Here is a 26,735-nt window from a genome sequence, read left to right as displayed (position 1 = left end):
CTGTCCTTCAAGTATTTAATTCTCTTGTCACTTTATCCCAAGTAGCTGGAATTATAAGCCGTGCCCACCATGTGTGGTTAATATATATACTTTTAATAGGGCCAGCAATATGTTTGTTGTTGTTTGCAGTATTAAGGATTTACAGTGTCTTTGAACTCAGCTTGATTACCATTTGAGCCATACCCAGTATATCTTTTTGCTAGTTAAATTGGAGATAAAGTCTCATAGACTTTTCTGCCTAAACTGACTTCAAAAGATGATTGCCTAGGTCTCAACCTCCTGAGTAGCTAGGATTATAAGTATGGCCCACTGGAACCTTGCTAATAAGGGATTTTGTAAGCCCTTTTCAATAGTATATCCTTTTAACATCTACCCACATCAGCAGATAGAGAATTTTTCAAGGTTTTGTGCTGTAAGAACCGCTTTATACTATTAAAATTTTTTTCTTAATGTAGCATATACTGTTGATAATATAGCTAATATCTATTTATGCTAAGAGATTTTTAGTCCAAACAGTAACAGTAAGGAGTTACAGTTTAAATGAAGAGTATTTCTTCCTGATTATAACCCTCACCCCCTTTTTTTTCCCCTGATATACTAGAATAACCTTATGGAATATTCCCTCTTAATCTCTACCAGTGTTCATCCCTGAAAAATAATAATCTGTAATTATAACTACGGCAGGGTTTCAAACAAAATATCCTAAAAGGTGTATTTGTAATATGAATGCTTATGAACTCTATGGTGGTTCACATACTGAATTTACTTTTTGGTTTCATTTGTTTAGGGTTTTTGTTGTTGTTGTTTGGTTGGTTAGTTTTTGCTGTTTTTCAATGCTGGGGAACTGAAACCAGAGCCATTTATATGTTAATCAAGTGCTTTGCTACTAAGCTGTATCCCCATCCCTTTCTTCCAACTGTTAAAAAATGAGAAGCTAAAAGAAATTTTGTAGATCTCATTGAATTTTTTTCCCCCCCAGTCCTGGGCCTTGGACTCAGCACCTGAGCACTGTCCCTGGCTTCTTTTTTGCTCAAGGCTAGCACTTTGCCACTTGAGCCACAGCGCCACTTCTGGCCGTTTTCTATATATGTGGGTGCTGCAGGGGAATTGAACCCAGGTCTTCATGTATGGGAGGCAAGCACTCTTGCCACTAGGCCATATTCCCAGCCCTCATTGAAATTCTTTGAGGACTGGTTTACAATGAGGAAACTCAGGACCAAAAAAAGTTAGAAATGTTTCAAAATATACATCTAGTTAGCTAATAGACTGACAAGGGACTATTATGTTTTCTTCTCCCCCCCTTTGGCCAGTCCTGGGCCTTGGACTCAAGGCTTGAGTACTTGTCCCTGGCTTCTTTTTGCTCAAGGCTAGCACTCTGCCACTTGAGCCACAGCGCCACTTCTGGCCATTTTCTATATATGTGTTGGCTTGGGAATCGAACCCAGGGCTTCATGTATAGGAGGCAAGCACTCTTGCCACTAGGCCATATTCCCAGCCCCTAGAGCCTGTGTTTTCTATTCTGCCTTGCTCTTATCAATCATAAGCCTTCCTTCATTGGAATGAAAAGTTGGTTATGGAGCAACTTTTGTTTTTTTGTTGTGCTGCTAGGGATTAAAGCTAGGACTTTGTGCATGCTATATACCCTCAGCTCCTTTTGAAGTCACAGATCATTTGTATAAACCTAGGGATGTTGGGCTGGGAATATGGCCTAGTGGTAAAGTGCTTGTCTCGTATACATGAAGCCCTGGGTTCTATTCCTCAGCACCACATATAGAGAAAAGGCCGGAAATGGTGCTGTGACTCAAGTGATAAAGTGCTAGCCTTGAGCAAAAAGAAGCCAGAGACAGTGCTCAGGCCCTGAGTTCAAGCCCCAGAACTGGCAAAAAACCAAACCAAACCTAGGGATGTTAAAAATTGTTAAATATCATTTCTCAGCTCTCTGTTCAGCTTTATGTTGTTTTTTTTTTTTCAGAGAGTATCTTGCTATATGCAACCAGGCTGACCTCAAACTCAAAATCTACTGCTTTATCTTTTAAAATGCTAGGACTGATAGCTTCCAGCTTTATTTTAAAAGATTTTTGAGAGTCTTTTTTTTTTCTTACTATTTTTTCCCCCTGATTGAATTTGATCAAGAACTTAAAATTGTTTGGAGGAAATAAGTTTAACAGAGGATGCCTCTTATTATATGTATGGTTTACCTTACCTTTTAGATAAATTTTTTCTTCTGTATCAGTGAGTTTAATATCTGTGTACTTGTTATTACATCAAATATTAAGAGTTTTTAATGTCCCTTCTCTTATTGTATATTACAACTATCTTGAGATCAGTTGTCAAATGCCAAATAGAGGCCCTTCTGAAGGAATTCCTTTCAGTTGAAGGAGTAAGAAGGAAAGGACCCAGAACAAGCTGAAGTAAGTAAATTAGAGAATTGATAGGTAGATCACAAACCACTTGACTAGACCCTTCTCTTCCATTTAGACTAAACCTCAAAGTAATAGCATTTGTTCTCAAAATATGACATTAAAATTGAGATGCTATGTGCAATATCCTAGCCAATGGCCCTTAAGTTTACTCAAAAGATTAAACTGTTTATCTGTTTTGATCAGCAGCAGAAAGTCTATTCCCTTCCCCAACAATAACTAAAGACAAGATGAAGGTAAACCAAACAGGAAAGGTCAGGAGTTCCAAACAAGCATATTTCATATCCTCATAGGATTATTTTATACAGTAAAATAAAATTATCAAAACTCTGAAAACTAAAAATAGGACAGTCAAAATTATCTGGACAGCAGAATGAGCAAAGAGCATAATCTTGAACTGAAAACATATATGTAAAAATTCTTACCAAAGTATAAAATGACAAAAAGAAAAAGGATAAAAGATTCATAGTTGCTCCACAGAGGAAGAATTGCTGTAGAGAGCAGGAAGAGAACAGAATGAGTTTTTACAGAGAAGTTTTTTTGGACCTCTGCCTAGTATAATGTTGAAAGGCTTTACCCCTCTTTCAAATCAGGGACAGTGCTTATTTTCTTATATTTTCTTCATTCTGAAGGCTGCTCCTCTTAAAACTAGTGATAATGCTTATTTTTCTTCATGCTGAGGGTTGCTATTGAATTTTGGTTCCTTAAAGTCAAGGAAGTTTTTTTCTGTTTCTTCCTAAAACTTATGATACTGAGTTAAGTGTTAACTTGTATCATTTTTTCCCCAGCAAAAATTGTGATGATCACGTGGTTTTGCTCCTTTAATTTTTTAATTATTTAACTATGCAGTTATTTATTTAGCCAGTCCTGGGACTTGGACTCAGGGCCTGAGCATTGTCACTGGCTTTTTATTTTTGTTCAAGGTTAGCACTCTTCCACTTGAGCCACAGTGCTACTTCCAGCTTTTTCTGTTTATGTGGTACTGAGGAATCAAATCCAGGGTTTCATGCATGCTAGGCAAGAACTCTATCACCAGGCCATATTCTTAGCCCCTCCTTTAATTTTTAAATCACATTCATTTTTGTTTTGCTTAAATGTTTGTATGTGAGATAGTATTACAGCTTTCTCCTTTTTTGAGGACCCCAAACTGATTATTCAGCTTTTTAAAGAAAAGTTTAAAATGATTAAAATAGTACTCATATTCTAAAATCAAAATACACCTATGTTAGTAGGAACAGCTTTGGATGTTTTATGAGCCAACCTAACAATTTCTAAATTGTAAATCTAAGCAGGAACTTTCTTTTAAAAAATTGTTGTAAAGGTTAGGAATTTTCAAGATATATTAGAAAACTTGCATTGTTCATTTCTTCCTTTATATATAACTGTTTTATTGTTGCATTGTTTTGATTTTGAGAACAGGATCTTGCTATGCATATAGCTCAATCTGACCTCAAACTCAAAATACTTCACTGCCTCCACCACACTAGTACTAGGATTACATTACCAGTCATGTGTTACTATGCCCAGCTATATATATATTACTCTTCACAGTACACTTAGTGTAAATTTTATTTTTCTTTAGGTACGCATAGCTGCTAAATTCATCACCCATGCACCCCCAGGAGAGTTTAATGAAGTATTCAATGGTGAGTAAAGATTAGTATTGAGTTATTTAAAATCCTTGAGTACTTGAGTACTTTCTCTCTCTTCCTTTGGGTGTTTCTTGTTTTATTTTTATCTTTTGTTTTGGTTGTTTTGAGATAGAGTCTCTGAATGTAATCTGTAACCTCAAGTTTGGCCTCAAATTTGAGGTCTTTATATCTATGCTAGGATTATAATCATGTGCCACTATGCTTGGGTACTTTTGATCTCTTTATTCAGCTGTTGTATTATAACCATAGCTAAAGAAATCAACATTTAAAGAGATTGATCAAAGTCCTAATGGTGAATCCTAGCTACTCAGTAGGGTGAGATCTAAGGATCAAATCTTCAAGACTTGTCTCCAGTCAACCAGTAAAAAGCTAGAAGGAAAAAGTCTAGCAAGGGTGTAAGATCCTGAGTTCCAAGTTCTACTACTGGCTTAAGAAACTCAAGCAAACATAGGGATTGAAAAAAATAACTTGTCCAAGGTTACCTCACTAATCCTTAAATGAAGGACTGATTTCTAAGTCTGAGTCAAACACATGCTTTTTACCATAAATTAGGATACTTATATTAGATGAGGGAAAGAAATTACACTTTAATATAAAAACCCGTATAAACAATTTTATCTTTTTTTCTTCTGTATAAACAATTTTAAATCACTTTTTTTTTTTTTTTTTTTTTTGGCCAGTCCTGGGCCTTGGACTCAGGGCCTGAGCACTGTCCCTGGCTTCTTCCCGCTCAAGGCTAGCACTCTGCCACTTGAGCCACAGCGCCGCTTCTGGCCGTTTTCTGTATATGTGGTGCTGGGGAATCGAACCTAGGGCCTCGTGTATCCGAGGCAGGCACTCTTGCCACTAGGCCATATCCCCAGCCCCTTAAATCACTTTTATGACTTTAATATTGTCACAGTTTTCATGCTTCCGAATTTTCAGTAAGTTCCATACTAGCTCACATCTGTAATCATAGTGATGCAAGAAGCTGAGATCTAAGGATTGCAGTTTGAAGCCAACCCAAGCAGGAAGTCTATGAGACTCTTACCTCCAATTAACCACCTTTCCCCTAAAAAGGCCAGAAGTGGAGCTATGGCTCAAGTAATAGAGCACTAGCTCTATTGAGCTTTTCTAAAATGTCAAGGGATAGTGCCTAGGCCCTGAGTTCCAAGTCTCCCAGTACTAGTAAACACACACAAATTCCATAGTAGGAGCAATGGGGCTGACTGTATCCGGGAAACATCAAATTTACAGAATCAATTTTATTATTCTCAGATTTTTTCATTTGTTAGCTCTTGGGTAGAATTTGGTACTCAGTATTTTATATCAAGTTCTTTACCAGATAATTCTAAATCACAGCTAATTTGGGAACCACAATTCTAGTATATACAACCTTCAGTTACATTTGCTATTTTTATTTATTTTGAGACAAGGTCTTACTGTGCAGTTTGAACTGGGCTTGAACTTGAGATATTCCTGTCTCAGCCTCCTAAATGCTAGAATTATAGATATGTACCACTGGAGCATTCTACAAACCATGTTTTTCTTTTGCTATGAAGTTCTTTGAACATTTATTGTTGAATTATTAAAAGTAATGTACAAATCTATACATATTAGTATTTGTGATTTGACATTCTTAGAATATCTGTATATATACTATTTCTGTAGACTAATCCTTCTCAAATCTTGAATTTTTTTTTTTTGCGGGTGGGGGGCTGGTCATGGGTTAGTCATGGGTCTTGAACTTAGGACCTTGGGTGCTATCCCTGAGCTTTTTTGCTCAAGGCTAGTAGTCTACCACATTGAGCCATAGCTCCACTTTAATTGGAGAGAAGATTGGGCTAGTAATCAGTGGCTCATGCCTGTAATCCTAGCTACTCAGGAGGTTGAGAGCTAAGGATCATGGTTGGAAGCCAGCCTGGGCAGGAAAATCTATGAGACTCTTATCTCCAATTAATCACAGAAAAAAAACGGAAGTGGTAGATTGCTAGCCTTGAGCAAAAAGTGTTTAGGGACTGTGCCCAGTTCAAGCCACAGGAGTGGGGTGGGAGGTGCAGGGAAGAGTATCGTGGGGACTTGTCAGCCTGGGCTGGCTTTGAACTGTGATCCTTAGATCTCAGCCTCCTGAGTAATTAGGATTACAAGTGTCAGCCACCAGAGCCTAACTCAAATCTTGAATTTTAAAATCGATTTCAGTATTCTAAAAATCTGTCATATTTGTTCTAAACTCACCATTCCAATGTTTTCTTCCTCAGATGTTCGGCTACTACTTAATAATGACAATCTCCTCAGGGAAGGGGCAGCACAGTACGTATCTTTAATTCATTTTATAGTGTTATTGTAACCTTGGCTAAACTATAGTGACCAGAAACTGGTACCCTGAAAAGTTGTGTTATTTAGCTTTCTGTTGCTGTCTCCAAAATATCTGAGAGAACAACTTAAACGTTTCAGCCCATGTAGTCCTTGGTTCCATTGATTCTGGCTGATGGTAAAACAGAACATCAGGATGGTTAGGAGAATGTTCCTCATGGCTGACAAGCAGAAAGACCTAGAAGGGTGATATAGATAGAGTTTCACAGACATGCCCCCAGTGACCTACTTCCTCTAGCCCGACCCTACATCCTAAAGTTTCCATAAACATCTACCTTGGGAACCAAACCTGTAAGTCTCAAATTTGGGTTTTAGCTTTTTATTAGAGGAAATACATTTCCATCAATGTTGTGTACATCTAAGCTTATTTGAACTTAATTGTTTCTTGTTTTTGCCCAGAATTTCCTTATTGAAAAAAATTAGTGTTAACTATTAGGTTTTCTTTTATAGCTTCACTAGCTCACATTGATTTTTTTTTTTTTTTTTTGTGCCAGTACTGGGGCTTGATCGCAGGGGATGGGCACTATTCTTGAGCTCTTTTGCTCAAGGCTATAGCTCTCCATGCCACCTGAGCCACAGCTCTACTTCTGGCTTTTTGTTTTTGTTGTTTATCAGAGATAAAAGTCTCACAGACTTTTCCTTCCTGGGCTGGCTTGGATCTGCCATCCTCAGATCTCAGGCTCCTGAGTAGATAAAATTACTGTTGTGAGCCACTGGAGCCCAGCTGAATTTACTTTTTAACTACTGGTTATAGAAACCTGCTGCTGAGGATTGGTAATATTTCCTCAATTATCAAATAATAGCATATGTTTATAAAGTTTTTAATAAAATTAACTATAGGATAAGCATAATTGGCTGACCTAGACACTGTCTCCCTATCACTGTCAGGCTAACCATTCAAAATAACATTTTTCTAAAATACTATTTTTTGTCTTTGTCTTTAAAAACATTATAGTGGCAGATTTTTTGTGTGTGTGTTTGTCATCTGTAATCAAATCTAAATGATATTTAAGCATTCAAGACCTGCTATCTTCTTGGTTTTTTTGTCACTACTCTGGTCTACTCTTCAAAGTTCCCTACAGTTACTGTCTGCCCAAATGGACCAAAGTTTCTTTGTTGTAAATGACTAGAATTGGAAAATGAAAGGAAGAGGTGGAATAGGATGATGAAAAGCACAAAATAATATCATAAAATCATTTTGGGGGCTGAAAATATGGCCTAGGGGTACAGTGCTTGTCTCACATACATGAATCCCTGAGTTTGATTCCTTAGCACCACATATATAGAAAAAGCCAGAAGTGGTGCTGTGGCTCAAGTGGTAGAGTGCTGGCATTGAGCACAAAGAAGACAAAGACAATGCTCAGGCCCTGAGTTCAAGCCCCAGAACTGGCAAAAAAAAACAAACCCAAAAAATCATTTTGGTATGATATATAATTGATTTAGATTTTGCCTATAGAAAGCTGTATCAAGAACAGGAAATACTGGTCTTTTTCCCTATTCAGATGCTTTTCTGGAACCCTTTTTTATTGGATTTATTATTATTATTATTATTAATGGTTCTTGTATTTGAATTCACTCAGCCTCCTTCCTGCTTGATATGCAGGTGCTCTTCTAGTGAGCCTCACTGGAACACATTTTGATCTCTAGCCTTTTTGGAGCATGTTTTGGGCAAGAGATTTTTTTTCATTCTTTCTTTTGGTGATGGTAATAATAGTTTTGTTGTTGTTTCCTTGCCCAGCTAGGGTTCAAACACAAAGCCTCGTACATGTTAGGCAGATTCTGTTATTAAACTATGTCCCCAGCCCTGGAGCTCATTTTGAAACTAGATTCTGAAAACCCAGTATTTATAAATTATCACTGTAATTTACAAATTATCACTGTCATCATGAATGATACCCTGGTTATAATTTGTTTAGGAAAGTAACCACACATTAAGATGTACTCAAATGTCAATTTCTTGCAGATGCACAGAATCTGCCATAGGAAGGAGTATTTATCATTTGCTTCTCTTTGATTCAACCTCCTCTATATCTTGGTAATAGGTGATTGTGCAATCTGAATGCTTCTAGGAATGAGGAGTTCTTTTAAAACAAAGCAGGTTCTTTAACTTGCCTGCCATGTTAGCCATAGTTTTATCCTTCATAGCTTCCCAAAATAAATCTCTCTTTTTCATGTGACAGGGTACTTCCGGAATACTGTGAAGGTAGAATGCCTCTTAAGAGTGATCACAACTCCAAGCTTATTATCCCATTCCTAAATATGACTGATTAGAAGTTGGTATATAGTTTAGATGCTTCAGTTGCATTATTTGAACTAACACTAAAGATTTATTTGTATAAATATTCTGATTCTTAAAAAAAACTCTAGGTTTATGGAGAACCTTCTTGTTAAAGGACAGTTTTCCTGATTGTCCCTCCCTCTCTCCCCCTCACTCCCCCACCCCCACTCCCTGGTCATTTCTTCCAGAGTTTGAACTCTGCTGGCAAACTCTACCACTCAAGCCATGCCACCAGCCCTGAGGTTTTGTTAGCAAATTGGAAACTTTGGGGACTTTTCTGTATTGGCTGGCTTTGAACTGTGGTCCTCAGGTCCCAGCCTCTTGAGTTTATAGGATTACAGGTCAGGTCTGAACCTCTGGCACCGGGGTCATTCTTACTGCGTTCAACATACATAGTGGAAGGTCTAAAAGACTTAGGAGTCTCCCACTTTCTTATGTTTATAACTGTGGAAGCTTCTAACCATTGAAACAATTATCTGATAAATCTCAGCAATTATAATGTAAGTAGGATGTTGATGGTTTTTGTTTTTTTTTTTTTTCTTTTTTTTTTTTTGGCCGGTCCTGGGCCTTGGACTCAGGGCCTGAGCACTGTCCCTGGCTTCCTTTTGCTCAAGGCTAGCACTCCGCCACTTGAGCCACAGCGCCGCTTCTGGCCGTTTTCTGTATATGTGGTGCTGGGGAACCGAACCTAGGGCCTCGTGTATCCGAGGCAGGCACTCTTGCCACTAGGCTATATCCCCAGCCCGGATGTTGATGGTTTTGAACAGTGAATTTTATTCTAAGATAGGACCTTACTTGAGAGTTTTGTAGGTTGGGGGGGGGGGGGGCCAGAATGTTGAAATGGTATGATACTGATCGGGATGCATTATATTCCTAAACTGTTTGGTTAAATGGCAACTCCTTTGTACAACTACAGATAATAAATTTTAAAAAGTGCTAAATAGAATGACATGATGAAACTTAAAAATTTTAATAGGCACTGACTATGATTATTTTAATCAGTACATAAAGGGACAGAGGCTAATGCAAGATAGCACTTTTAAGATTCTTAATTAGTTGGTAGTGATTTCGACTAAAAAGGAAGCAGAGAAATTAGGGGAGAGTGTCAAGTTTTACTTAGGTAAATTATAATTAGGATATTATTCATGATGGCACTTTCAAGTGATGGCATATAAAATATAGGTTTACAGAATCTAGTCCCAAGTCAGGTTTTAGAACCTACAAGGTGGGTTGGATATGAAATGTAAAAGAAAAATTACTATATTTTACTTCAGCAGCTGGTAAAATTATTATTTAAATTTTTTCTAAACAGTGCATTTGCCCAGTATAACATGGATCAGTTCACACCTGTGAAGATAGAAGGATATGAAGATCAGGTAATAACTGCCTGTTAGCTTGGTTATGCCAAGTAGTAGTAAAGAAAGCAAAGCATATGTGTTAATCAGTGCTGAATAAATTCATATCATAGTTTTTATATTTTATGTACAATTTCTATGTTAGGAAATTCTTCCATTTTCTGATACTAGTAGTTTTTCTTAGAGACCTAATAAGAAGAAATGAGTCTTAGAGGTTTTCATGGTATTTCTAGTTCTCCTTAGTAAGAATAAAAGGAGATGTTATATTTAATGGAAAACAAAGCATTCTCGTTGAAATTTAGGCTACTCTAAGTTACTTGGGAATTCATTGATTGGGAAATATGATGAGAAAAATCTCATTTTTTGTTTTAATTTTGAACTATATGAATCTATTGCCTGTTTTACATGCTAGTGCAGTGACTCTGGAAATGTTTCATAAAATGTGTGAGAAAAAATGCAAGAGTAAACAAAAGCTATCAGGTGCTAGTGTCTCATGCCTGTAATCCTAATTATTCAGAAGGAGGTCTGAGGATTGCAGTTCAAAAATGCCAGTTTCTCGAATTAAACATTTAAAAAAAAAAAAGCTGAAAGTGAGCTGTGGCTTAAGTGGTAGATCACTACTAGCCTTGAGCAAAAAAATCTCAGGAACAAGGCCCAGGTCCTGAGTTTAGGACCTGGTGTATGTGCGCGTGCAGACATGTGCACACACATACATAAAAGCTGTTACAGCTAGGTATGAGGCATTTACATTACATTAGAGATTAAACATTGCATTAGAAAATCAAGAAATGACGATTATTGTTAGGAGGTGGAACAATTTGCAGCTATAAAGTTCAATTACCTCCAAATATAATAATTTTGTAAGAGTAAAAATGAGACTTAATTGAAAAGTCAATATGAAATAAATGTGGTTAAATGAAGTTAACTTTCTTTCTCAGAATCCTTATTTACTTATTTTCCAAAATGTGATAAGAGCCATCTTTCTTTAAATAGAGTTATTCATTTTTGTAATTCTTCTTTGGAAGGTCCTAATAACAGAGCACGGTGACCTGGGTAATAGCAGATTTTTAGATCCAAGGAACAAAATTTCCTTTAAGTTTGATCACTTACGGAAAGAAGCAAGTGACCCCCAGCCAGAGGAAGTAGATGGAGGTTTGAAGTCTTGGAGAGAATCCTGTGACAGTGCTTTAAGAGCCTACGTGAAAGATCATTATTCCAACGGCTTCTGTACTGTTAAGTATCTGCCTACTTTCATATCAGATGGTGTTTCATTTCTTATATTTCCCTTTTCCCTTTGAGGCTTCAGCCTACCAATCTTTACTTCTTCCTTCTTAGTTATGGTCTTCTCTGTATTTTAGTCCCTAAACCGTTTTTGAAGAATATATAATTGTATGGAAAATTTATTTTTAAGATCATAATGCATAATAATTTTAGATCTCAGTGTCCTCTATTTTACTTTTCTTTCTTATTTATGCAAAATTGCCTTACACCTGTCAAACAGTTTTTAAAGGTCTTGTGATCTGGGCATGACACAGGCCTATAGTTGAAGCTACTTGTTAGGTTAAGGTGGGAGAATCACTTAACTCTAAGAGTTTGAGACCACTCTAGGCAACATAACAAATCCCTATCTCAAAAAAAGAAGAAAAAAAGTGGTCTTTAGCTTAGATGTGAGGGGAAAATCACAAATTGACATTTTTAGGAAAGCTGTTGCCCATTTTATGGCTGTTTGTTTGCTTACAGGGCCTTGTTCTTGCTAAGCATGCTCTACCACTGAGCTATGCCTGCTTTTTTTTTTTTGCGGGGGGTGGGGGGTGGGATGTGCGTGTACATGAATGCATGTATCAGTATTGGGGCTTTAACTCAGGAGCCTCTTGCTTATTAGCTTTTTTTCACTTACACTTGGTGTTCTATCACTTAATCTATACCTTTGCTTCCAGATTTTTTTTCCGTTTAATTGGAGGTTAGACTTTTTCAGATTTGTCTTCCCTGGCTGACATTCAACTTAGATCCTGAGATCTTAGTAGCTAGGATTACTAATGAGCCAGTGGCACCCAGCTTCACACTGGGTTTTTTGTTGTTGTTTGTTTGTTTTGCAGAGAAGTAGTACTAGGGTTTTGAACTTGGGTACTTGGCTTGCTTGCTGGGCTAGTGCTCTACAATTGAGTCACTCTTTCAGCCTGGCTTTTTGCTGGTTATTTTGGACACAGAGTCTCATGGACTTTTCTGCCTACCTCAAATCACAATTGTTCAGATCTCAGCCTACTGAGTAGCTAGGATATTGTAGATGTAAGCTACCAACTGTACTAATTATTTTTGAGATGAAGTGTCAAATCCTTTCTAGCTATTCTCCCAACATTACAATCTACCCATTTTATGCTTCTCACTAAGATGACAAGCATATACCATCAAGTCCAGTAATTAGTCAAAAATGTTGTAGTGAACTTGTTAAGTAAGGTGGCCTCAAATGGTGATCCTCCCTATGTCAGCTTCTCTAGACTATAGATATAAACCACCAGTTCCCACCTTTTTGCTTGTTTTGCTTGGTCTTGCTAACTAGTCAGCCATGCTGGGATTATAGGCATGTACCGCCACACCTGGCTTTGTTACTGAATTTTACAGAATCCAACCAGGTATTTATTTAAAAAAAAAAAAAGATTTTTTTGCTAAGACTGCTTATTAACATCACTGATGTTCTTACTCTCTATAGTTATTTCTTTTCATCTCCCCTATCTTTCTAAACTTAGGCATATCCTAGGGTTGTATTTCTTTGTCTCAGAAGGTCTAGTCCATTTAATCAAAAGTAACACAGATTTCTGTCAGAAAACAATAGGTTTGTGTTTTACTTTCAAGCACATATTCTCTTGAATAACCAACCTTGAGCAAGAAATTTTGAACCTTAGCTCTGTCATCAGTATGTGGTAACATGTTGTTTTTAAACCAGATTGGTAAGAACAAAAAAACCCATATTTGAACTGTAAAGCACTAAATCTTTTCTGTGCTTTCCCTGGGTGACTGTTTTTATTTGCATCTCCCACTCTAAGAGCTTGTGTTTTTAACTAATAGCTAGAAATTTTGATAGCATTTCTCAATTAATGAATGATACCACCATCTTTCTAAGACATTCAAGTCTTCAAATACTTTGATTTCTTCTTCCCTTTGCTCTTCAATTGCATCATATTGCTCACCTTTTGATTTGTTTTGAGATGCTTGGGATTAAATCTATGGCCTCAGTACATTCTAGGCATGTGCTTCTACCGCTAAAGTACTCCAGCTGTACACTTCTGGTAGTATTTCTGCATCTTGTCTGAGACCTTTCTTTTCCCATTACCATTGATACCATGATAGATTATTGTTTAGATTAATGTGGCCCCTAGTCAACCTTCAACTTTTCTTCCATTTTTATCCTGTGCACCAATAATGACTATTCTCCAAAAATAACAACTCTGGCCCTCTTAGTTTTCTGTTTGTTGCTGCTAAAATAAGGTCAACCTTTTTTCTTTTCTTTTTTTGGTCAGTTGTAGGGCTTTAACTCAGAGCCTGGGCACTGTCCCTGAGCCTCTCTGTGCTTAAGGCTTAGCACTCTACCACTTTAGCCAATTACCACTTCTGGTTTTTGAGTGGTTAATTGGGGAAAACAGTGTTATGGGGACTTTTCTGCCCAGGCTGGCTTTGAATCGGGATCCTCAGATCTCAGCCTCCTGAGTAGCTAGGAGTACAGGAATGAGTCACCAGCACCCAGCCATAAAGTCAACCTATTTATTTGTTTATTTATTTGCCAGTCCTGGGCCTTGGACTCAGGGCCTGAGCACTGTCCCTGGCTTCTTTTTGCTCAAGGCTGGCACTCTGCCACTTGAGCCACAGCGCCACTTCTGGCTGTTTTCTAAATATGTGGTGCTGGGGAATTGAACCGAGGGCTTCATGTATATGAGGCAAGCACTCTTGCCACTAGGCCATATTCCCGGCCCAAAGTCAACTTTTAAATCTATGTATTCTTATTCCTATTTTGTCTCCCACCTGACAGAACTAATTTCCATTCCCTTAACAATCCCTGGGTTTCTTGCCTGAATTTTTCTTTATCCTCAGTCTCAGATCAGGGTATTTTCATAAGACTCAGGCTAAGTGGCACCTTCTTTATACTCTATACCAGAAACAGTATTTCTGTCTGCATTCATTGAATCACTGTCTGCTAGAACCTACAATATTCAGCTTTGTGTTCATATTCCAAGAAAGTTATTATGTCATAATCTTTGTCTCTCTTATGTACTTACTGCACTGCTCTTGTAGTTTGTTGTTTAAATTAAATGTTTTTCTCAAACAATAGGTTTATGCTAAAACTATAGATGGGCAACAGACTATAATCGCATGTATTGAAAGCCACCAGTTTCAGCCTAAAAACTTCTGGTAAGAAATAAATGTTCCTTTCCGGTTGTTTTTTTTTCTAATTTTTAATCTAACTGTTGGGATAGATTAATGGACTTGGAGTTGTCAGTTCTATATCTATAAAATGAGAGATTTAACCATTGTTTAGATTCTTTCCAACTCCAGGATTTTATCATGTCTTTGAAATCCTGTTATATTAACTGACAAGTTAATATAAGTTGTCTACCTGAAAGTCTGTTTTACTTTGGTGTAGAGTTAATCATGTTTAGTTATAAAACTCAGCAACCTAAGCAGTCTGTCAATCCTGTTTTAGAATAGGCACAATTCTCCTTCAAAAGGAATGAAGGCTAAGTGGAAATGCAAATAAGCTAGTAAAGGTTATGGTTAACCCACTTGGATCCAAACTTACACTTGAAAAGACCAAGTCTTAAATTTATCAAATTGGAAATGATTGTGTCTCCTTCCTCCCTCTTTCCCAACTCTTGGTTCTGAAAGATCACCTCTGTCTTGTGCCTATTGCTAATTCTACAGCATTGTATGTATGTGTATGTTTTAATAGGAATGGTCGTTGGAGATCAGAGTGGAAGTTCACAATCACACCACCTACAGCCCAGGTAGTTGGAGTGCTAAAGATTCAGGTAAGATTCCAGCATGGAATGGGTAAATGGCTAATGATTATAACTTCACATTTTAAGCTGGGTGTCAGTGACTCATGCTTGTAATCCTAGCTAATCAGGACACTCAGATCTGAGGATCCCAGTTCAAAGCCAGACTGGGTAGGAAAGTCTATGAGACTCTTATCTCCAATAAACTACTCAGAAAAAGCAGGAGTGGTGCTGTGGCTCAGGTGATAGAGCACTAGCCTTGAGCACAGAGGCTCAAGGACAGTGCCCAGGCCTGGAGTTGAAGCCCCAGGACAGGCAAAAACAAAAACAAAAACAAAAAAAACCAACCCCAAACTTCACATCTGAAAATAAAGATGCTTTGGTATTAGAAATAAGGACTAGTATAGTGTTTGCATAGCATGCATAACACCCTAAATACAATCCCTTGTTAGTGCAAAAAGGAAAGAAAAGAAAACAGAAGGGAGAAGGGGAAAAGGAAAGAAATAGAAACAAGACACTACCACTGGCCTGGCCTAATTCTTAAATATACCCCATACTCATACCCTACTCACGATACATATTGGTCTTCAGCTTCCAGTTTTGTCGTTTTAATATGTAACCCAGGTTGAACTTGGATTTGTGATCTCAGCTTCTCAAGTGCTGAGATGATAGACATGTACCACCACACCTGGCTCAAACATTAGTTTTGTTTTTTTTCTTTCAACATTTGTCCCCATTGAAGAAGATACCTGTTTTGTCCTGTAAGAGTATGTATTGAGTTTATGTTGCTTATAGAAATCAGTTTCTTTCAAACAGGATCATGGTTCCACCTAAAACTTGGCAGTTTAGTTTATACCTTTCTGAAGATTATAAAATTTTTTTTTTAACTTTTCTTTCTACTTGGATCAAAGTAGCATCCCCAACCATCGCATTGGGAAGTATAATGCATGTTCTTTTTCCCCATGGTATATTTCTTTCTCTCTCTCTCTCTCTCTCTCTCTCTCTCTCTCTCTCTCTCTCTCTCTCTCTGTGTGTGTGTGTGTGTGTGTGTGTGTGTTTGTTTGTGTGTGTTTGTGTGTGTGTGTCCTGGGGCTTGAACTCAGGGCCTGAGTTGAGCACTATCCCTGAGCATTTGTGCCCAAGGCTAGTACTCTACCACTTGAGCTATATAGCTCCACTGCCTACTTTTTTGGTAGTTAATTGGAGATAAAAGTCTCATGGAGTTTCTTGCCCAGGCTGACTTTGAACCTTGATCCTCAGGTCTCAGTGTCTGAATAGCAAGGATTACGGGCATGAGGCACTAACACCTGCATCTTTTTTATTTTATTCTTGCCAGTCCTGGAGCTTCAACTCTGGGCCAGGGCACTGTTCCTGAGCTTCAGGCTAGTACTCTACTACTTGAGCCACAATACCAATTCCTGCTTTTTCTCTGTATGTGGTACTGAGGAATCGAACTGAGAGCTTTTCTTGCATGTGAGGCAAGCACTCTACCACTGAGCCACATTCCCAGCCCTAAAACCTGGATCTTTTTAACATTAAAAAAAAATGTTTAAGTAATTGTACAAAGGAGTTTCAATTTACCATGTTAGTTTATGAATACAACTCATCTTGATTAATGTCATTCCTTTCTAATGCATGTTTTAGTTCTGGAATTTGCCCTAATTCAAATCCTAGTCCTTCCTTCCTTCCTTCCTTCCTTCCTTCCTTCCTTCCTTCCTTCCTTCCTTCCTTCCTTCCTCCCTTCCTCCCTTCCTCCCTTCCTCCCTTCCTCTCTTCCTCCCTTCCTCCCTTCCTTCCTTCCTTCCTTCCTTCCTTTTTTGCTAGTCCTGGACTCCAGACCTGAGCACTGTCCCTAGTTTCCTTTTTGCTCAAAGTTAGCACACTACCACTTGAGCCACAGCGCCACTTCTGGCATTTTCTGTTTCTGTGGTGCTGAGGAATTGAACCCAGCGCTTCATGCATACAAGGTGAACACTCTACTGGTAAGCCATATTCCCAGCTCCCCCTTCTTTTCTTTTATGGTGGTTGTGGGGCTTGAACTCAGGGCCTAGGTGCTGTCCCTGAGCTCTTTTGCTAAAGGCTAGCTACCACTTTGAGCCACAGCACTTCTGGTCTTGGTTTATTGGAGATAAGAGTCTCAGAGAATGTTCTGCTCAGGCTGGCTTTGAACCACAATCCTCAGATCTCAACCTTCTGAGAAGCTAGGATTACAGGTGTGAGCCTGGCATCTAGCTCTCCTTACTACGTATGTGAACATGAAGAAATACCTCAAGCCTCAGCTGTAACATAGAGTTAACTTAGTCCCTAGCTTGTAACATTTTGTAAAGACTAAACAAAATAAATAATGAGTAAAATATTAAGTGAAGTTTCTAACACACTGTAGAGCTTAATAATTAATAGCTGTAATAGTAAAGGTTACTGCACCTGTCTTTAGGGGTTTTGCTTGATTTCTGAAAACTTACCTTGGGCTGGTGGTGTAGCTCAGTGGAAGAAAGCTTTCCTAGTATGAGTGAAGTATAGGTTTGGTTCTCAGCACTGGACAAAGTGTGTGTGTGTGTGTGTGTGTGTGTGTGTGTGTGTGTGTGTGTGTGTGTGTGTGTGTGATCTCCTTCTCTCATTGCTGATCCTTCAGCTGGCAAGTAGACCAAGGTATCTGAATCTGCTCAAGCTGCTATAACAAAATATCTTGGACTAAGTAATTCGTAAGCAACAGAAATGTATTGCTCTCATTTTTGGAGGCTAACATATCCACGTTTAAAGTGCCAACTTATTCAGCAACTAGTACAACTGAAGATGTTGTTTTCTTGCCTGAGCCTCACTTGGTGCAAAGGGCAAACGCTGTCCTCATAAAGCCCAAACACAGCAAGGGAACTCTTTCATTCAAGCTTCTTTTGTAAAGTTGATGACTTAATTACTTCCCAAAGGTCCCACCTGTTGGTACTATCACTGTGGGTATTAGGTTCAATGTGAGGATTTTGCAAGGACATTAACAGACTATAGTATATGAAGAAAATGGCATTACCTGAATTACTGTTCCCATCCTATGTGAGGATAAACAGAATTCTAATTTGGTTTATAAAGAGCTTTGTTCTTTATAGTTTTGGGTTTTCTTTTATTTCATAAGTGTCTCCAGACACACTTCTTTCCACATTCATTTGCAATGAAATCTTGGTTCTTCATTCAACTAAACCAATTACACTTCACTTTGTTCTCATATTCCTTGTCCCCAGGCTAGATACCTTGCTCAGGTAGAGACCTTATCCACTTAGATGGTGCTACTATATTCAAGACTATTCAAATGAACTTATTTAACAAGAGGATACTCTCATTCTATTCTGTGTAGCCAATGTGTGCCCATACTAAGGTGACTGGACCTATCTTGTAAGTTGCCAAAACTTCCTGAATGTTACAGTTTTGTCTCTTGCATACTCTTATACTCTTCCTTCTTGCTAGTTATTTTTATGATTTTAGCACCTCACTTTACCTTATGTCTTGAAAACTACTTTCCTTTTTTTTTTTCCTTAGTGGTACTAGGGATTAAACCTAAGGTCTCACATGTGCTAGACAAGCACTTTACCATTGAGGTACATCCTCACCCCCCTCCCAAATGTTTTTTACCACATTGAATTTTATAGTCTAACAATACAATATTTTCAGTCCTACCTTTAACTCTCAGTTAAATTTGTCTTTTATTAGGGCAAATCTATTTGTCAATGTTGATATTAGTGCATATGGAAAGAAATGTATATTGAGATCCATTAAAATTCTTTGGTTTTAGCTAGGTACAGTAGCTCAAACTTTCATTTTTGTGTGGAAGTAAAGATTGGGGAAATGGAGGTTGAAGCCAATGTATGGGTATAAAAGTCACAGGACGCCCAGTAGTATGCACCTACAGGGGAAGCACAATAGCTGGTGCAGCAGCGTGCCACATCATCCCCAGCAGTACATAGTAGGATCACAGTTCAGGCTGGACCCAGGATAAAGCAAGACTCTACCTTGAAAATAGCCATTGCAAAAAGGGATTGGCGGTATGGCTCAAGGTGTAGAATGCCCCTTTAGCAAGTATGAGAGACTGAGAGTTCAAATTCAGTACCATCAAAAACAAACAGACACCCTTTCTTTCACAGAGGAAAAACTCCTATTTAAGGGTAGCCTTCATCTGTAATTCTAGCTTCTCAGGAGGCATAGGTAGAAGGATCTCAGTCCCTAGCTGGCTGAGACAAAAGCATGCATGAGACACTTGAAAAATAACTAATGCAAAAGGGGTTAGGGATGTGGCTCAAATACTAGAGTGTATGACCATGAGTTCAAATCCCCAGTAATGCTAGAAACACAAAACAAAATGTCATTTATTTTAATTATTTTAATACAGCTAAGAGTAAAATCTTATTTATCTTTGTATTTGCAATATCTAGCACAGTGCCTTGATGTAATAAGCACATAGTAAGCAATTGCTAGACTCAGTGAACAACCACTTTTTTCCTGCTAAAGAGAGATAATTTTTACATAAAAGTATTCTGTGAATCCTAATTATTATTGTGAATTGTCATTTGATTATATTTGCTCAGAGGTGGTAAGGATGGCCTACCCGGGCTGGGTGTGTAACTGGTAGAATGCGTGCTTCACAATGTATATGGTTCTAGGTTTGATTCCTTAGCACTGAAAGTGAGGGGCAGAGAGAAGTATAATGTATGTACTTTTGCCAAGTATAGTAGTCCAAGTCTGATTTCAAGCCCCTCAAAGGCTGAGGCTGGCAGGGCACTGGTGGTTCATGCCTTTAATCCTAGTGACTCAGGAAGCTGATAGCTGAGAACTGTGGTTCAAAGTCAGTACAATCATACAAATCAGAGACTCTTCTCCAATTAACTAGTTTAAAAAAAAAAAAGGAAGTAGAGGTGTGAATCAAGTGATAGGGTACTAGTATTAAGCAAAAACAAAACAAAACAAAAACAAAAACAAGGCTAAGGTCCAGGCCCTGAATTCAAGTCCAATACCAATATCAATGGAAAAATAAATAAATAAATTTGGAGGTCAGTGTAGGATGCATGTGAGAACCTGTTTCAAAAAGTAGACTTAGGGGCTGGGGATTTAGCTCAGTGGAACAGTGCCTACCTGGCAAGCACAAGGCCCCAAGTTGGGTCCTCTGCTGGGGGGGGGGGGGGGGGGGGAGAGGGGAAGCTATAAAAATCTTTAAAAACCAAAAAGCTATAAAATAAAAAGGCAGACTTGCCAATTGAAGAATTGTTTGAAGCAGGAATGTGTGCCTTCAATAATAGGTTTCTACATGAATTATACATAAACTTACTCAAATATTGTTTCAATACAGGTTCACTATTATGAAGATGGCAATGTTCAGTTGGTTAGTCATAAAGATGTACAAGATTCAGTAACTGTTTCTGTGAGTATACAATATTTTATGTCTGTTATACTTGTGTCTTGTTTTTCTTTAAAAAATGAATTTGGGAGCTGGAGTTGTGGCTAAGTGGTAAAATGCCTATCTAGCAAGTATAAGGCCCTGAGTTTAAATCCCCAGTACCTGGGATGGGGGGAGGCGTAGAATAAAGAGTGTTTTACTTGAGTGCTGCTATTCAATTTTGGCATCTTTTTCCTTACTACCAACTGATTATATTAGTTTATGGTTTGTCTCAAAGAGTGATTATAGCTTTAATGAAAACATCTTTACCGTTCTCCCTGTGTCTTTTTCTTGATTGTAAAACTTATTCAGGAACAGCAATATCTATAGTCAGTAAGTACCAAAAGAATAGAAGGCCAAAGTAAATTTTATAAGGCTGTATTCGAAGACTTTTAATAGTATTTAGTCAGTGTAGTGGTCTTTACCTTGAAAGAAGGGACATAATTTGTTTTCCAATTCATACTTTTTAATTCTTTAAAATTCTTTCTTTGTATTTGTAGCTTTTGTTTATATACGTTATATTTAGTAATGCTCACATTGTTAAAAATTAAAAGTGGTTCATGTTGCCTTGCACACATACTTCTGTGATCCCAGCACATGGAAGGCTGACAGAGGTTGAGAGTTTGAGGCCAACAGTGAAATCCTCCCCCATTGTACAATTCATATGGACAAGTAAATTTTTCTGAATTAAAAAAGTTTGCTGGGTGCCAGTGGGTCACGCCTGTAATCTTAGCTACTCAGGAGGTTGAGATCTCAGAATTGTAGTTCAAAGTTAGCCCAGGCAGGAACACTCATGAGACTCTTATCTCCACATAACCACCGGAAGTGGAGCTGTGACTTAAGTGGTAGTAGAATGCTAGCCTTGAGCTAAAGAGCTCAGGGACAGGGCCCTGAGTTCAGGACCAAATATTGGTACACAAGAAGAAGATGGAGGCCAGCCTGGTCTGTATAATATTACCCTTCTGAAAAAATAAAACAATTGTTAAAATATTTGCTTATCAAAATAATAAGTTGCTAGGTATCTGTGGTCAATAATGCTAGCTATATAGGAGGCTGAGATCTAAGGATCATTGTTCAAAGCCAGCCCAGGCAGGAAAGCCCCTGAGACTTTTTTGTTGCCAGTCCTGAGGCTTGAACTCTGGGATTGGACACTGTCCCAGAGCTCCTTTTTGCTCAAGGCTAGAGCTCTACTACTTGAGCCATAGAGCCACTTCTGGCTTTTTCTGTTGGACTGCATGCCAGACCTGCATTCAAGCCCCAGGAGTAGTACAACACACACAAAAAGTGGCTTGTTTGACATCATAAATAGTAAATAAATGAGTTTATACATTCACAGAAATATATGAGCTTACATAATTGATACTATCTGAGGACATTTTTTATAACAAATTAAGCTAGGAATATTTTCAAGTCATTAGCATTTCAACACATAGTGGTAATGACTTTTAGGTATCCTGTGGTAGAATGGAAAGAGTATTGGTTTTTTAGAGAAAACCTTGATTTGGATTCCATCTTTATGAAAAGGCTGTTAAATTTGGTCAGGGCATGTAAGAGGATTCTGTTTTCATCTGCAAAGTGAAGGTGATAATAATATATTCCACAATGTTAACAAGGATCAAAAGAGCTAATGTACTTGTGAACATTTGGTAAACTAGGCATTATATAAATGTCAGTATGGATTGACTTTTCAGCATTTTCTTACTAACTACTTAAACATTTTAAAAATTGTTTCTTTCTTTCCCCTTTGCCCTCATTAGAATGAAGTCCAAACTGCCAAGGACTTTATTAAAATCATAGAGAGTGCAGAAAATGAGTATCAGGTAAGAAGACATGGCACTAATTTTTCTGGCTCTGGTACGTTATTATTTTGTTCTTAACATATATCACTTAGACCTATGTCCTTTAGTACAAATGCAGTGCTAAAGTATGGAAACTATACGTATTATAATTTGACTTTGTGTCTACAGTTAAGGATTGAGGTTTATGCTAGTTCTATCAATATAGTTAACCCTCTTGGTTTTTTTCAGAGAGTTTTGAAAGGAGTTCAGTAGAAACCAAGTAGAAATGTCTTAATAGCATATCCTTTCTCTGTAGGGTTATTTTACTGTTCACCACCAACTCCATTTCTGTTAATGCAACTCATCTTCAATTATTTGTTGCAGACAGCAATTAGTGAAAACTATCAAACAATGTCAGATACCACATTCAAGGCCTTGCGCCGGCAGCTTCCAGTTACCCGCACCAAAATCGACTGGAACAAGATACTCAGCTACAAGATTGGTAAAGAAATGCAGAATGCTTAAAAGCTGACTATAGGATTCTTCAGTGTATGAAAGGAAAAGGATTCAACGTGGTCACATGATAAATACGTGATTTATAAACAAGAGTGATATTTTGCTAGGGCTTTCAAAATTAACTGATTTTCTAGCCTCATGGAATACTGTTGAACCTATAGCATTGTCTTGATTTTTTTTTGTGTGTGTGTTCTCTACCTTGTAGTTCTCTGTTATCACTATATCTATTAGTATAAATCTTTCTTTTTCCTCCCTGCTACATTTAATGGAGAGATCTATCCTGGAGTCACTTTACCATTTAGAAAAATTTCCTAGCCATGAATTCCAGTTATTGATTTAAACAGAAAATATCGTCAGTAGGGTTTTTTATTATTACTGTTGTTGTTTTTAACCCCTATTCTTCAAAGCACTTCTGATACCAGTAGTTTTTACTGATCCACCAACAGCTAAAGAGGCTATGCTACAAACTAGCTAAATGGAAGACACATTCATCCTTCTCCCTCTGACTGCTTTGATCATCATCTATAGCATCTCACAAATGTAGTTTGCAGAAGTTTAGATTGGGGCTTTTCAGGTCTATTGGGGAGGGGGCGCAGAGGAAATTTTTAGAAATTCCACAATACTCAACTTCTCTGAGGGATCTTGTTTTAAATCCAAAGACTTAAACCACATTCCCTGCACCTGAATGTTTTCTTTTTTCTTTTTTCATTCTTGCATTGTCTTCTCATTAAGTACCATTGTAGTTCAAAACATCTACATTTTTAGGAAAGTTCTACCCATTTATATTTCTGTTTTCCTCTTCAAGAACTGCTGACATATTGTGGATGTGATAGAGTATGAAACTTGAAAAATGCAGATGTTGAAGGAATAGTAGGTATCTTGTGCTTTAAGATTTTGTGGCAGGATTGTAATATAAGCAAATGAAACAGACAGCTATGTAAACTACAGAAACTAAAAATGAACCAAAGTGAAAAGGATAACTTCCAGGCAGTATCTTTCTATTGTAACCTGTTATTTAAGGGAATACTAGTATTTTCTTCTAAATAGGTGTAAAACTTGTTCCAAATTACTCTTCTTTGATCCAACCTGCCAAGAACTCATGTAACTGTGATATAAGCAACCCTTCCCAGGTATATTGGCAGGTACATTTATGATCTCAGAATATGCAGGTAACGTAGATATGATATGACAACTGGTAATGGTGGATTCATTTACATTGTTTACACTTCTATGACCAGGCCTTAAGGGAAGGTCAGTTTTTTAAAAACCAAGTAGTGTCTTCCTACCTGTCTTCAAATAATTGTCAAAACAGAAGGGTGTTTGTGCTTCAGCTTTGTTTTGCTCTGTAATACAGTCAAGCAACGGTTTGTTTCTAAGTGAAAGCTATGTAAGCATTTTGTTTATTTCAAATAAAATATATTTGTATTATTTGTCATTCATACTATCCATCTATACCACGCTATCTTCTGTATCGGGTAGTCCAATAGAAATATACTTGTTTTGTTCTAAAATGGTGTGTGTCTCTCTCTCCTTTCTAATCCATCTCTTCTTCAGCTTTTGTCCTCAAGGTAAGATACTCATCTGTAATTCATCCTACTAAGAATGTTTAGGAGTTGATTCTGACTTTGAACAAATATAAAAAGTGGTAAGTATCCAAAGATTTGTAGAGAACAGCTTTGTGTGTGTGTGTGTCAGTCTTGGGGTTTGAACTTAGGACCTGGGCACTGTCCCAGAGCTTCTTTTGCTGGACGCTAGTGCTGTACCACTTTGAACCTCAGCCCTACTTTGGGGTTTTTGTTGTTGTTGTTGTTTTTGTAGTTTATTGAAGATAAGAGTCTCTAGGACTTTTCCTGCCCAAGTTGGCTTTGAGCCATGATCCTTAGATCTCAGTCTGCTGAGTAGCTAGGATTACAGGTGTGAGCCACCAGCACTAAGAACAGCTTTCTTAATGTGAAAAGTCTGTGGATCATACCATTGTCCATTTGAGACTTCCAAAGATAACTAGAAAAATTTATCTTCTTTACCCATTATTCAGAAGGCAAGGCCTAAGTATGATTGCAATCACTAGGCAGGAAGTATAAATGAAAAAACCCTTGCTTGCGTAATATTTCACATTGGCTTAACTTTAAAGACTACTTTGCTTTCTTTAAGTTTGGTTTAGCTACTGGTGACTTGTGGGAAAGGCTTTGTATCCTGCTTCCCAGCGGAGAGCCAGAGGGAGTTTCTGTGCTTCACTCTGTCCAAAGTCACTTTGTTACCTCCCCTTTTTATTATTATTTTCTTTTTTGGCCCTTCAGGCAGGCCTTGAACTCCTGTCTCAGCGTCTGCCATTGTGGGAATACTGTAGTGACTCAGGCTAAATTCTCTCCTTTTTGAGAGCCGTTTAACTATATTCCATTTGTAAGCAAATTCGGATAATCTTTCCATGAATTTGTTAGCTTTTATCAACCTGTCCCAAACTCCCCCAATAATTTTTTTTACAATTCCAGATAAACTTTGAAAAAAACAAAAAAGAAAACAACAACCAAAAGTAACAAACAAAAAGCTATCTAAAGCCCTTGGTTGTGGAAGTAGGAGGAAACCACCCGAAGCCCGGAAACTTGTCCCTTAGTAGAATAGTTACTTGTAGTGTCTATTTCATCGCTCACTGCTGAAATCAGCTTGTAGTGTCCTGGGGAAAGGAGTTTTCAGTGAGAACCTCACTTCTGAGCTCAAGTTTAAAATGAAATCTCTGAATGCTGTCTCATCGGACCTTCAGTGGTTGTCCTGCTGTTGGTAGCCTAGTTTGAATGTCTATTCTCGGTTCCATAATCCAGAACTTTGATGAGATACTTAGAAAACCTTGGCATATTCTTTCCAAACTGAGAACAAAAGAAATGATTTATATATCTGAGTGCCAATTCATTTATAGGCTTCTTGAGTCTTTTTGAGGTGGAAATATCACTGTAGCTCAAACTAGCCTCAAAACTTGAAAACCTTCCTGAGTGTGCTCCATTGTAACTGGGCTTACTGTGTAGACTTGTGTGAAGAACATGCAAGTAAACCAGCTACTCAGGACCACCTTCTAGCTGTTCAACTACCTTCCTCTGAAGAAGGAAAATAAACGGACATTGGTCATTTAGCCAAAGCTGAGATAACCTAAGTTTTCCTTTGAACAAAGAAGGTATATATAATCATACAGAATAGAGATATATGTCCTCTGAGGATAGCAATCAGCCTAGCACCTCTTCCAGTCTAAAAGCATTCTGTTATTTCCAAGGATTTACAGTATGATAAAGCAGTATATATATATATATGATAAAACAGTATATAACTTGCAAGGATATACAGTTCTGATTATTAGGGTGGTTGGATTTTGCAGTCATTGCTAATCTTGAATAAAAATACTGAAACTTGTGACAAGCTTCTTTAAAAGGAATTTTGTCTCTAAAGCAGCTTTCTTGTGGTTAAGAATACTAGACTACACTTTAGCACCACCTTTGAGCATCATTTTAAGTAAGAAAATCACCAAAAAGCCAAAAGGGGGAAAAAAAACATGGCATTAAATCATGGAAACAAAAACTGAAAAGAACAGGGTTTATGAGGGTAGAACAAGAAAGCAAAGGGTCTGGCTGGGGGTGTAGCTCAGAGCTCCAAAGAAGACCAAGCATCACACTGTTCTCTCTCACCTGGGAATGAGCACACGGGAAATCAATTAAAGCACTGTAAGTATTGACTTTGGGGTTACAAAGAAATATGAAGCGAATTTGCACACAAGATCTTCAAATAATGAGAATAAACTGACCAATCTCAGAGCTGTTTCTAGGTGCTTTAGGGCAGGCAATACGTAACATTAGAGAGCATTCAAAACCATTTTTCAACCCAACAAGTAGAAAAATAAGAAAATACAAACTTACCTTGGAAGACTTTTTAACATTGTTCAGACTCACACTAAAAGCAATTTATTAAATTTGAGGTTGGATTCTTTTAAGGGCAGATAGGTGTAA

At 37.7% G+C, this 26,735-nt stretch overlaps 1 protein-coding gene and 1 long non-coding RNA gene across 2 annotated transcripts in view; both read left to right on the top strand.

The window, feature by feature from the left end:
• Capza1 (capping actin protein of muscle Z-line subunit alpha 1) overlaps positions 1-24,260 on the top strand; it is a 38,128-nt gene extending 13,868 nt beyond the window's left edge. Inside the window, exons 2-10 of the mRNA XM_048351742.1 lie at positions 4,003-4,066; positions 6,310-6,361; positions 10,015-10,078; positions 11,083-11,289; positions 14,379-14,458; positions 14,997-15,075; positions 20,369-20,440; positions 22,213-22,275; positions 22,618-24,260. Coding sequence (XP_048207699.1) covers positions 4,003-4,066; positions 6,310-6,361; positions 10,015-10,078; positions 11,083-11,289; positions 14,379-14,458; positions 14,997-15,075; positions 20,369-20,440; positions 22,213-22,275; positions 22,618-22,758 — 822 coding nt within the window. The 3' untranslated portion in view covers positions 22,759-24,260. The remainder of the gene's footprint in view (positions 1-4,002; positions 4,067-6,309; positions 6,362-10,014; positions 10,079-11,082; positions 11,290-14,378; positions 14,459-14,996; positions 15,076-20,368; positions 20,441-22,212; positions 22,276-22,617) is intronic.
• On the top strand, positions 665-1,684 carry LOC125355395. The gene is made up of 3 exons (XR_007211654.1): positions 665-978; positions 1,189-1,284; positions 1,503-1,684. It is a non-coding gene; the product is annotated as an uncharacterized LOC125355395 (long non-coding RNA).
• Positions 24,261-26,735: the final 2,475 nt, after the last annotated feature.

This window comes from Perognathus longimembris, chromosome 7 (genome assembly GCF_023159225.1).
Source record: "Perognathus longimembris pacificus isolate PPM17 chromosome 7, ASM2315922v1, whole genome shotgun sequence".
In the NCBI taxonomy this organism is placed as follows: Eukaryota; Metazoa; Chordata; class Mammalia; order Rodentia; family Heteromyidae; genus Perognathus; species Perognathus longimembris.
Note: the sequence above shows the minus strand (reverse complement) of the source record. Positions and strands in the feature narration are given on the sequence as shown.